Genomic DNA, 12915 nt, shown 5'->3' with positions numbered 1-12915 from the left:
TCTCCTGCATCACTCAGCACCTGCCCCTGGCACTTTGCCTGCTCCTTGAGTGCTCCCGACAGAGTCTTGCCTCAGGGCCTTTGTGCTCATACTCACGTCCTGGAATCCCCTTTTTGACAGTTAGCTCACCTTTTGCTTCCTCAGTTCTCTGCTCAAATGTTGTCTTGGAGAGGCTTTGACCCACCACCATGGGAGAAGTATTCTCTATGTCTCATACGTCTCTTACCCAGATTTATAGTTATTCATTTATTTATAAATAATCTGTTTTTCCCCTTGGAATGTAAGCTCCTTGAGACACAAGATTCACACAATTTACTCATGAGCATAGTTCCGTAACAGGTATTTTATAAATATTTACTGAAGGACTTTAAGCAATACTTGTTTCTAGATTTTCATATATATGGTGACTGTTTTAAAAGGCAAAGGAGAAGAGCAAGTAGAAGGTCTGAGGGGGAAACTTTTCAGTGCACTTGATAGCTTATTTTTTAATCCTTCTGCACAGTTTGGGTGCTTATGTGTCAAAATCCCTTTTAGTATTCATGCATAAGTATCATAGATTATCAATAGTCTGTGTTTTATTCTTTTATTATAGAAATGTGAGAACTTTATGAGCAAGACAGGTATTTATAAGTATACATGTGGAGGTAACTGGGAAGTTGTTTCAGCCTATCTGACCACAAAGCCTCACTTGTTTATTGGTTTATTTTTTACCCCACTTTTTAGTTATGTGAGAAGCTATTGATCAGATATGGCTGGTCCTACGGACTCCTTGTAAGGTTTGCTGTACTTTTATAAAATAAACTCCTTAGTAAAATAACACTTTCTAAAAGTCAAAAGTCAGAGGAGCTGACATTTTCATGGTCAGCTTTTCACCGACTGACCTGTGAAAATCCAACAGCGGTGGCAGCTCTCTGGACCCCAGGGAGCTCAATGCCATGTGGACAGACCTGCAGGCAAATCAGGCGATCAAATGGGCAGATATCAGTAAAGGACAAAAACCTATATAGCACCTTCCTCAAACATCTCGTGGTGATTTTAATGATCACTCCTGTTTCTGAGCATATGTCAAGGAGACTGAAGTTGTCTTTACTGTTGCTGTCACTTAAGACATAGGACAGAGGAGTCTAAGAACTGATAGAAGCATTTACCTGCTTGCTAAGAATTGTACACACAGCTACCATGTGTGTCTTTTCCTGACATCCTCCTGGGCTTCTGTGACCACTCAGCTTAGCAGCTGTGTGGGCTTGGAAGTCACCTCATCTCACTGACATACAGCATTCTCCCTTATCCTCAGAGGACCTGTTCCAAACACTGAGTGGATTCCTGAAATCACAGTAGCATCAAACACTAAGAATACTGTGTTTTATGAGTTAGGTGCAGTAAGAGATAAATAATAGCTAATAATAAAATAAATCAAATGAATCATAATAGTATAATTAATGTTTTGTCTTGGTTACTTTTTTTCTCATTGTTGAGACAAAATATCTGATGCCCAACGTGAAGCAAGGAAAGGTTTATTTAGCTTAGAGTTTTTGGAGGTTTCAGTCCATACTCAGCTGGCTCCAGGGCAGGGTGGCCTGGCTGAGGGGCAGCTGTTCATGGTGGCTGCAAGCAACAAGAATGAAAAGGGCAAAAGAAGGGAAAAGTACATTTCCTTCCCTCCCCTCTATTGTGTGCTGGCTCCTTCTCCATGTGGGTACAGCACTCACATTGCCCTAGAGAAGGAACCAATCACAAATGCTAGACTCAGCTGCCTCCATGACTGCATGAGGCTTTGGGGGGACATTTAAACAAACCTCAGTCTCTCTCTCTCTGTCTCTCTCTGTCTGTCTCTCTCTTTCTCTGTCTATTTTAATATCTATTTAATATTTCTGGACTGCACATGACCTCAGGTAACTGAAATTGCAGAAAACAAAATTGTGAATAAGAGGGAGTTGTAAGTACCCAGTACAAGGTCTTGGAAACCATAAATATTGGTCATTATTTCTGCCATGACTGTGTTTGACAGTTAAAAATTGTTTAGCAACTTTTCCTTTCATTTCCTTTTACCCATGTCCTATTTCAAAGAATCCATTATTAAACCAAGTTCTCAAGAAAGAGAGTCCCTTGCTGAAGCAGGTACTGTTATTGTCTTAGAAAACTTGAACATTTTAGAAGAAATAAGGACTGAAGACACTTCTGAATTCTATGTAATGAAATACATCTATAGTGCCAGGAGTATTTGGAATTCTTGATGGTGCTGATTCAGTTAATTTGAGAGCTAACAAGCCTCAGGTCACAGGGTCATTCCTGCTGTTCATTTGATGTCCTGGTTTTCCTCCACTTTTCTCATTCTAGTAACTGTTGAGGCAGGCAGGAACATATGGTTGGGCCAGCACAAACCATTTACTTGACAGAAGTTTCTAGTGCCTTGCTGAAGCAGGAGCTGTAATCCTTTTTTTAAGGAAAATTTGAACATTCTAGAATAAACAAGTACTGAAAGCACTTCCAGGTTATGTGTAATGAAATACATTACATTGTACACCCAAAGTTCCAGGGGCAGGGCACAAGGCACTTGAGGATCCAGGCATGTCTTTGACCCTATTCCTGGCAGCAGAGGGTTTACAGCAGTCTCCTGGGAAGGTAGAAAGCTAGAGCAGAGCTGTGACAGGCTGCTTAAACACAGGTAAGTTCAAATCCTGTTCACGAATGGAGCTATTTTTGACAAATAGCTGCTAGAAAAAGGCTGGGGAGGAGAGCAGAGAAGTGGGGAATGCTGCGGGAGGAGTCTCAGCATACTAGGGGGTGCTCCTCATCTTTAGGGGTACGGATGCCTTACAGCTGTTGGACTGACGCTTTACCCAGAGCAGAAAAGCTGAAGGGCGGGTCTCCCGACAGGTCTGCCCACTGTTCACGTTCATTGGGTGATTTCTCTTAAGTTTTCTTTAGTTTAATTATAAGCCAGTGTTCTTAGGTAGCAGGAGGACTTGCAGGACAGTGCTGTAGTGGCCAGAGTTGGTGGAGGTGTATGAAAAGGGCCCCAGTGTCAAGTGAGGAGGCTCAGCTTGGAGCTGTGGGTTGGATCAAGCCTCCGCTTTCCCACTGCAAACCTGAGAAAAGTCCTTAAACTCTGTGTGCCTCTTTTCTCACTTGTAAAATGCAAAAAAGAACAGTAGTTCCCTGGCAGGGTGCTCTGGTGGAGTGCGTCATGTTAGGACAGCTACCGCTCTGAAAGGGACTGCAGACTGCCAGGGGAGAAGGAGACCTTCTGTTCAAAGGTAAAAGAGAGGCATCTGCCTACTTTCCTACCCAGCCTGACTTCTCCATATCCTGGCTCTGCATACATTCAGTGCTGAGCCATTTCTGTGCCTTCCCAGGAACCCTCTTCTAATAAAAGAGAGATCCAGAAGATGTCAGGCCGGGTGCTTACTCTTCATTTCCTTCCTGAGGCTGATAATCGCTTCTTTCCCTTTGACATCTTTTTCAAGTCCAAATGAATGCTTTATAGCTTTTGGCATTAAAAAACATTAAATGACACCACTTTATAAATTCTCTTCCATGACAACAGCAGGTGGTGCTGAGAATCAAGTAATTTATTGGCATGTTTTCAGGGTAAATTTTTTCTTTTACAGGCATTTTTGTTTGCACTCGCGAAGTTGCTTGTTAATCTCATATAGTAAGATGTGGAAGGTATCTGCGGGTCTTAGTGAACGTGCACAGTGATAAGATTCAAGATGTGACTATTTAGCAATGTGTGATTTAAATTCCAAGCGCATCAGATCAGAGGCTGTTGAATTCTAAAGAGATTAATCCATTTAAGTGGTTCCCAGTCTGTTTCACAGAGTGTTATTCTTTATTTCCATTTTTTAGAAATAAATTTATTGTGTGGTTGAGGTTTACAGCATGATGTAATGGAGAACATATAGATAGAAAAATGCCTATTACAATAAAGAAAACCTATTTTCAGCTCACATAATTACTTTTTTGGTGGCAAGAGTGACTGGAACCTACTTATTATTTATTCTAGTATTGGGCAATTTTGCTAACTATACTCCTCTTTTTGTACATTGGAATTGATGCTTTGTATCTTCTGAGTGACATCCCCCCATTGCTTTATTCTCATTTGGATTCTGGCACCCATTCTTTTATTGTCTATATATTTGATCTTTTTTTCCTCCTAGATCCACATATAAGTGAGATCATGTGTATCTGTTTGCACTTGTTAATGTGTGTGTGTCTAGAATATTTTGCTTAGCGTAATTTACCCATAATACCCCTGTTGTGGCAAATGGCACGAGTTCCTTGGCTAAATATCCCACATTAAAAGGATCCTTTGACAGACAGCAGGGCTGTCTCTTGACCATTGTGAACAGTGCTGCCGTGAGCTGGGAGGGCCATTTCATCTCCTGGGGTGGGTGCACAGCAGAGACCTGCTGGGTGATACAATGGTTCTGCTTTTGAATTATTTAGGAAGCTCCATATTGTTCCCTCGTAGCTGCACAAAGCTACACTCCCACCAACAGTGTTCCCGGGCTCCCCTTTCTCCAGACCCTGACAGATACCTGCTATTTCTTGTCTTTTTGATAATAGTCACCTTAAAGATAGATGTTGTCATGCGATGATTTTAGTTTGCATTTCCCACATGGTTAGTGAGGCTGAGAGAGTATTATTCTTTAGATATGGATCGATTTCTAAGAAGAAGTTGTCAATAAGATTTGACGGTGCCATTATATTATTATTGTTATTGTTATTATTATTATTATTATTCTGGGAACTGAGCCTAGAACTTTCACACTGAGCTACATCCCCAGCCCTTTTTATTTTATTTTATTTTTTTTAAACTTTGAGACAATGTCTTGCTGAGTTACTATGTTGCTCTAGTTGGATTTGAACTTGTGATCTTCTCTATCTCAGACTCCCAGACTGCTGGGTTTCCGGGTGTGTGCTACTAGCGTGCTTTATGTACTATTTTTGCGTACTTGGAGATTCTCAATACATATTATCATTCAGCAATCCAGAAAGCCATTTAGGAGTTTTCAAACTGTAGACATTGTCTTCCTCTTTCCTCAACATAGCTTAAAATCTACGAGGACACTTTTCCTTTGAACTTTTGGGGATGTTTCTTAGGGATGACAGCCTGGATTCTCTCTTCCTTTTAATCATTTCGTGGTGATCTCTCAGAGTGTCCACGAGGGATGGCTCAGTGATGTTTCTACCCCGCCAGGTGTTACATCACATTGGCTCAAGCCCTGGGGATGAGCATGGGGGGCGCCCCCGCTGGACCTGCAGGAACAGGCAAGACAGAGACCACCAAGGACATGGGGCGATGCCTCGGGAAGTATGTGGTGGTCTTCAACTGCTCAGACCAGATGGATTTCCGAGGGCTTGGACGCATATTTAAAGGTAAGGGTCGTAATTTGTGTGTGATGACAAATTTCCACCAAAGTGGAATAGTTTGCTTATTTTTCAAGACTGGTGGCGCTGCTCATTTCCAGAAGTAGGGTATGTGTTTAGCATGTGTGAGGTGTGAGGTCTTGGGTTCAAAATCCAGCGAGCAGGAGAGAAGGAGAGAGAGATAAGACAGGACTTACTTTTTAACAGCTGGCTACATTTTAATGTCATTTCTCAGGCTTACACAACTGATTAGAAAATCCTGATTCTTATAGTGTTGTATGGACCAAACATTAGCATCACTTGCCTTTTGTAAAGTTCCTTTATTCATGTAGCTTTGGTGTTCCCATTTAATCACCAGCCATTTGGGCCCGTTTGATGTATGACCTATCTGTTCCACTTTATTTATTATTTTTTAAATAAACTTATCTTTGACTCATTTGGCAGCGGATAATGTCCTTTTCCTTGGCTTTTCAACATTGTATGCTAATGGGTTTTCTATCTAATTTCCTTCCTAAGGCTTGGCACAGTCTGGATCCTGGGGTTGTTTTGATGAATTTAACCGCATTGATCTACCAGTCCTCTCGGTCGCAGCTCAGCAAATTTCCATTATTCTCACATGTAAAAAGGAGCATAAAAAGTCTTTTATATTTACTGACGGAGATAATGTGACCATGAACCCTGAATTTGGACTTTTTCTGACCATGGTAAGGAAGCACTGGAAGAGGTAATGAAATTCAGTGCCCCTATCACAATGTTTGTGCCTCTCCGAGGTTGTGTGTCCCGCTTTTCACAAATCAAAGTTGGACTGCAAGTTTCCCTCCCAGGTGAAAGGCTTTGATTTAAAGGAAGCTCATATTTCCTGATGACTTTGTCCAGATAGGAGAGGGAGATATGTAAATAAGCTCTCTGGTTGTCATTCCAGATCTGTTGTGTGTACGTAATGAATCTTTTACTGTCATGCTAGTGTGAGTTGCTCTAAGAATATATCTTTCCTCATTGAGTTTTATTTTCTGCTTAGAATCCTGGCTATGCTGGGAGGCAGGAACTCCCTGAAAACCTGAAGATTAACTTCCGTTGTGTGGCCATGATGGTTCCGGACCGGCAGATTATTATCAGGGTGAAGCTGGCCAGCTGTGGCTTTGTGGACAACATTGTGCTGGCCAGGAAGTTTTTCACACTATACAAGCTGTGTGAGGAGCAGCTTTCCAAGCAGGTGTGTCCTTTGAAAGTCTCTGTGGATCTCAAGCATGTTTTGTTCTTCTGTGCTGTGAAATATTCTCATTTTGAAAACATGTAGACAGGAGTTACTGACAAAGTACCTATTGATATCCAGTGTAAGAGGGTATCATTGCAAAACTAATTTCATCTGCATAGTTTTATTAAGAAGTAAAATAAAAGTTAATACTTCCAGCATAGGATGAAGCAACTCCTTGACCATCTAAGAGCCAAAAGATTATGGATATTAATGTTGCTACATATACCACATAACATCTAGCATAATGTGTGTTGTATGTTGCCCTGGAATTCAGGGACCTCTGAATCACTCTTCTCACTTATGAGCTCACTCAGGTATTTGACCAAGCTTTGCTAGTTGTCTTTTTTCTCTGTTTTGGCCCTCTTGCTAGTTTAGGTTAACAGGTTCAAACATCATGAAGTTCCCTAGTGAACAGGCATGAAATTAATCAGTAATCACTTCCGTGCTGGTTATCTGTTGCTCTGTCTTTGGGTCAGAAGTCAGAGTATTGGGGTTAGTACACTAACAAGGCTGACACCAGGTTTTGACCCACGGCTGAAGTTTCATTGGATGTTTAATGGGGAGCAAACTACTTCCAAGCTCACTCAAGTGGAAGTTAGAAGGTGGACACTCAAGTGAAGGGTGTTTCTTGAGGTTGTATGCTGGGATTCAGTTTCTTGCTTGTTGTGACTTTGGGGTCACCTTAAGCTCTGCATCTTGTGTATAGCTGTTTGTGGCATGCATGGCCACTGACTTTTGCAAAGTCAGTAAGGAAAGAAATTCCAGCAAGATGAATGCTTCAGCTTTATGTAATGTATTATGTATATGTAACCATTTATGACCTATCATCTCTGCTACGTTCTCTTAGTTAGAAGCAAATGGCAGGTCCAGCACACACTCAAGGAGATCAGGTCATACAAGGGCATTATGGAGTAGGCATTCAAATACAATTTTCTAGCATGTATAAACAAAAACTACTGCAAACACCTGAGTAATGACACATGGATACAAACATAAGAATATAAGATGAGCAACACCCACTAACATATGTGACTTCAGTCCATCTCTTCATTTAAGTTTTCATCCTAAACGTTTTTGAATTCAGACTATTCTTATGCTGACAAGTTCGACCCAAAATTCCATTCCCATGCAGAAGTCCGTTCCCTGGGAACATCCAGCCACAAGCAGGGTCCTGGCCCTGGTCACTGAGCTTCCTGGTTCATGTGATCTCAGCTCTGCACTTTGCCACCAACAATCTTGGTTTCTTCTGTGACAGCTTTTTGTCATTCATTCTTACCTTCCTCTCTGCCTGATAAATATGTCCCCATTCTGTTTCTTGCACAGCAAATGTCCCCCTCACTCTTGCTGGTTTCCACTGCTTCTTTACCCCCTCTTCTCCTGTTCCTCAGCACAGAGTTACTGTGAAGCGACACAGTCTCTGTGTGCCAGGGAGTTGACCCCCTGCAGATTTCCTGGGGGACAATCTGGAAATCTCCCTTTGTGCCCATGTATCTCACTGAGTCCAATTCTAGCAAGTCTCCCTTGATTAATTTTACCCATCAGCACTTTAAGTTATTGTTGTTTTTATGCCAATTTATTTACATTTTATGTGTTGTCTTTATTAAATTTAAACTGCTTGATGGCAGGAACTCTATCTGAATTTTTTAAGTGCTCTGTCATCCATAGGATTCTGAATGAAGCACACTGCTCTCGGTGAGCTTGGATGATAATTTATTTCCGTTATTTACTTTAATAATTTATTTTTGCCACAGATACTTTTATTGTGGTAAAAAATCTGGAACATTAATTTTCCATCTCAGCTGTTGTTAGGAGTGTAGTTCGAGAGTGTTAAGTATATTCACAACGCTGTGTACAGATATCCAGAATTTTTCATCTTCGCTTGCTCAAGGCTGAGAAGCGACTCATTTCTGGGTTCTTGTTTTCTTCTTTTTTGGTACTGGGGATCGAACTGATGACCCACACTTACCAAGCAAGTGCTTGGGTCGCTGAGATAAATCGCTGGCCTCAGAATTTTTCATCTTGAAAGACTGAAATTCTATTCCAAATAACAGCATCCCCCCTTACCCTTTGGTAACCACCATTTTACTTTCTGTTTCTATGAATTTGACCAGAAGCTTTATATAAATGAAATCTTCTTGTGATTATTTTACTTAGCATAAAATATCCTCAGAGTTCATCCATTATGTGTCATGGAGTTTCTTCTATTTTCAGCTAGATAATACTCCATTTTATATATATATATTTTTTGTATAGATTCCACTGAAAGTATGTAAATGTAGATAGGCACATTTTGGTTATCCATTGGTTTGCTGATGGGCGTTTGGGTTGCTTCCATATTTTGGATCGTATGAATAAGGCTTCTATGAACATGTGTACACAAATCTCTCTGAGACCGTGCTTCAGTAATGGAATTGCTGAATCATATGATAGATACTATAGTTTTTCTGCAGTGGTTGGGTAATCAGATTTTAATTATTCACTTTGTGAGATGTGGCATGTTTGAACTTTTATAAATATATATCAGTGGCAAAGCTGAGGACTTGTCTTTCTGCTTTCTTCTTCTTCTTTCTCCTCCTAGTAAAACGGAGCTCAGCTGCTTTTCTCCCTTTTCAGTATTCCTGTCTTATTTACTGTTGAAAAGGTGTGTGTGTGTATATATATACACCTATACATATATATGTCTGCTTATAAGACAGCCATGAGTAGGTCCCAATTTAATTCTGATACTTAGAGTTATGAATACATTTTGTATCTATGATTGATTAAGAAGTACAAGGGAATATCTATACTCCAAGAAGAAATATATAACATTTTTTTTTTTGGTCTCCAAATATGTTAGTTCTGAACTATGGCTTAAGTTACGATGATACATGGAAGACTCTTTGGGGTGTTATATGTTTGATCAAAAAATATTTAAATAAAGAAATTTATTATTAAATCCTATGAATTTTCAAAAAGGAAATAGGCATTTATTCACCATTGGGAATATATCTTCTGTCAAATTCATTAGGTCCCATGGATAAATTAATATTAAGAAGAACTCAGTGTCTCCTAAATTTTTCAGGTCCATTATGACTTCGGTCTACGCAACATTCTCTCAGTTCTGCGGACTCTGGGGGCTGCAAAGAGAGCCAACCCCACAGACACGGAATCCACCATCGTCATGCGAGTGCTACGAGACATGAACCTTTCCAAACTGGTAGGGTTCACAGATGGAAGTGTTTCAGCTGCCTAAATATCAGTTCAGCTAATTAAGCACAAATGAGATGTTAAAATATTTATTTAAAATACTCATTTGAATGCCTAACAGGTGAAGTACTAGAAAGCATAGCTTTAAATTACACCTTTTAAAGAAGTCCTTATTATAATGACTCCTATCTAGTGTAAGGTGTATCTGTGTCAATAGATTGAAATAGATTTTTTAAAAAATCCACATATTAAGGTTCTAAATCCCTCAAATCATTTTTGTGTGATAGAGTGAAACAATGTAAGATATTTAGAATCTTAGTGTATGGTAATTAGGAAATTGTGTTGCATATTATTTATGCATAATAATTTCATACTTTCACAGTAAACACTGATAATCCATGTCTGTGTTCAGACAATTGATGTATAGGGTGACAAAGTGGTATATTTTGTATTTCAAAATAAAAGAATGAACCAAATTCCAACTCATGAATTTCTTACTAGCTTTCCTTTGGAAAAAAATCTTTTTTTTTTTTTTTTTTTGGTTTAAAATTTGGATTGTATGTAAAGTGTCCCCTGAACTAGTTACTTGGTGGAAAGGTTTTCGTACAGTGTTTTTTTCCTTTCGTTTCCTTCTTTTCTCTCTTTTATAATTATGAGAAAGATGAGGAAAATATTACTCAAGTGTGAGAAATGTGATATTTTAGTCAGTAATAGTCACAGTAAAATAACTTGAGTACACTTTCATCTGCATATTTCTGTATTTGTGATTAAAACAGCCTGATTTCCTTTTTTTAGATTGATGAGGATGAACCTTTATTCTTGAGCTTGATTGAAGATCTCTTCCCAAATATTCTTTTGGACAAGGCAGGTTACCCCGAACTGGAAACTGCAATTAGTAAGCAGGTAATCTGCTGGTATGCGGGGCCCTCAGGGCTGTGTCTGTCTTGTCTGAGTTTAGCTTAAATAAGAGCAGGTGGCGTGGCTCTGCCTGTGGCCTCTCAGAAAGTACCGAGGCCACATCCACTGATGGGCATCTCCAGTCAGGGCTTCTCTTACATCCAGTGAGTCGAGTTCAGGGGTCTCCTTACTGATGGAAACCATTCCACATCAGTCAGAAATGAAATGTAATTGGTCAGCAGAGGCCACGGGGGCTCCAATGGCTGCTTTGAGAGAACTTGGCTTGGTTCTGTCCTTGACTTTGTCACTTGCCAAACTGTTTTGGTCTTTTGAGTCCTGCCCTGTAATGTCATATGGCAGGAGTGATCATTCTTTTTTCCTCTGGGGCACTTGTGGTTTCTTCTGTGAGTGAAGAGACATCCCATGACATGACACATCAGACACTTTAACTTGTTATAGTTTTCCAGTGAATAGAAATGATCACAAGCATTTTATGCTTGGCTTTGCTTTCCTGTGAAGAGTTGGGCAAAAATGTGGCTTTATAAAAGTACTTATTATCTCATATTTGTAAAGTGCATTTTAGTTCCTTGAAAATACTTGCAATGAAAATCAAATATAGTATTCAATATATATTTTGCTTGAAAAAATTAGTGCATCACTCTCTAAATTTTCTGATCAAGAAAGAGTAATAATTCTTTCTGCAAACAGTTTCCTTTTTTGGCCAAATGAATTGTATTATCATCTGGAAAGCTAAATATTAAGCAGTTTATAAGGTGACTTGCAAGGTTATTTGTAGTTCATGAAAATTCTGAAAAGCAAATACATGGCCTACGTGATGCATGATTGTATTGAAAATTGTTTAAAATTAAAATCATCATTTGCAGTGAGTTGCAGTACTGCATGGTGCAGCTGAACATTTTGGTGAAAATCCTCGCTTAATAATTACAAGCTGAACATCATGGACAAATTGCTTAGTCACTCTATGCATAGTTTCCTTATCTGTGCAATAAATATATTAATATTATTAATCTCATCATTTATTTTGAAGACTAATCTAGAATAGCATATGGCTTCCATAGTCTTTGTGTTTAAATGCTAGAAATTTATCACTGTAATTATATAGACAGCTTAAATTTATATGGAGTTTCAAGCCACCTGGAAAGCCATGATTTTCGGAGCTATAAATATCATCTTTTAAATTAAACATTTAAAGTATATTTTCAATTTGAGTATGGATTCTTAGATTGCTCTTTAGATGCTTTTTCAATAAAATGTTAATATAAATGTGTTCAATCCCAAAGAGACAGGCAGATGTTTCTTATTAGCTTGGGATGATATTTTATACCCATACTGTTTTGTATAATATATATTTTCATGTGGCAAAATATAAAATGTCATATTTATTACTTTAAGCACTGTGAAGAATATAGTTCAGCTTACCCAGTAAACTTTAGCTCTCCATTTCTTCTTCCTCTGCCCCTTGTGTGTGTATTTTAAGCACCTGTTAAGTCTGGATCACTGTGGGTGTCATCCAGTGTGGGGTTTGGTTATGTTTCAGGTTGAAGAAGCTGGCTTAGTCAACCACCCTCCCTGGAAGCTGAAGGTCATCCAGCTGTTTGAGACTCAGCGGGTGAGGCACGGAATGATGGCCCTGGGACCTAGTGGAGCGGGGAAGACTACCTGCATCCACACCTTGATGAAGGCTATGTCAGGTGTGGCAGCCAATTCATTGTACTGGGTGACCATTTAAACAGCTACAACATGATTGAATAGCTGAGAGGCACCTCAGGGCGATACACAAATGTATTTTTGTAGGCAACAGTACTGCTTTGTTGATTATTAATTGTACTTAACAAACTGCATTAATGAAATAGAAAAACATTTTAAGTGATTTTTTTCACTGTGCTGCATATTCTACATATGTCTTGTTAGTTAATTAAAAAATCATCTTAAGAGGTAGCCAATATTATCCTCATTTTGCACAAAATGAAAATAAAGGATCAAATTCACAAAAGGCCAAAATCATAAAGACGGTGAACGATGGGACTCAGAATTTAGATAAAGACTCACAAACAAAAACCCAGACTTTTCTCAGTGTGCCATGCCACTTCCCAATGAATACAAAAATAACATGCTACCCGCCAATGCACGCAACACAGTTCCATCCTGACTTTTACACTCTGTGTGCTGAAAATCATCCT

At 39.3% G+C, this 12915-nt stretch overlaps 1 protein-coding gene across 2 annotated transcripts in view; it reads left to right on the top strand.

The window, feature by feature from the left end:
• Positions 1-12915, top strand: part of Dnah5 (dynein axonemal heavy chain 5) — a 282354-nt gene that overhangs the window by 140543 nt on the left and 128896 nt on the right. For both annotated transcript variants that reach the window (XM_063257979.1, XM_063257978.1), the window contains 6 exons: positions 5204-5382; positions 5890-6077; positions 6392-6586; positions 9693-9827; positions 10613-10720; positions 12273-12426. In XM_063257979.1, coding sequence (XP_063114049.1) covers positions 5204-5382; positions 5890-6077; positions 6392-6586; positions 9693-9827; positions 10613-10720; positions 12273-12426 — 959 coding nt within the window. The remainder of the gene's footprint in view (positions 1-5203; positions 5383-5889; positions 6078-6391; positions 6587-9692; positions 9828-10612; positions 10721-12272; positions 12427-12915) is intronic.

Source organism: Cavia porcellus, unplaced genomic scaffold (assembly GCF_034190915.1).
Source record: "Cavia porcellus strain 051 isolate PalLab524CR breed Dunkin Hartley unplaced genomic scaffold, mCavPor4.1 scaffold_11, whole genome shotgun sequence".
NCBI classification, from domain to species: Eukaryota; Metazoa; Chordata; class Mammalia; order Rodentia; family Caviidae; genus Cavia; species Cavia porcellus.
This window is presented reverse-complemented; position numbering and strand designations above follow the sequence as displayed.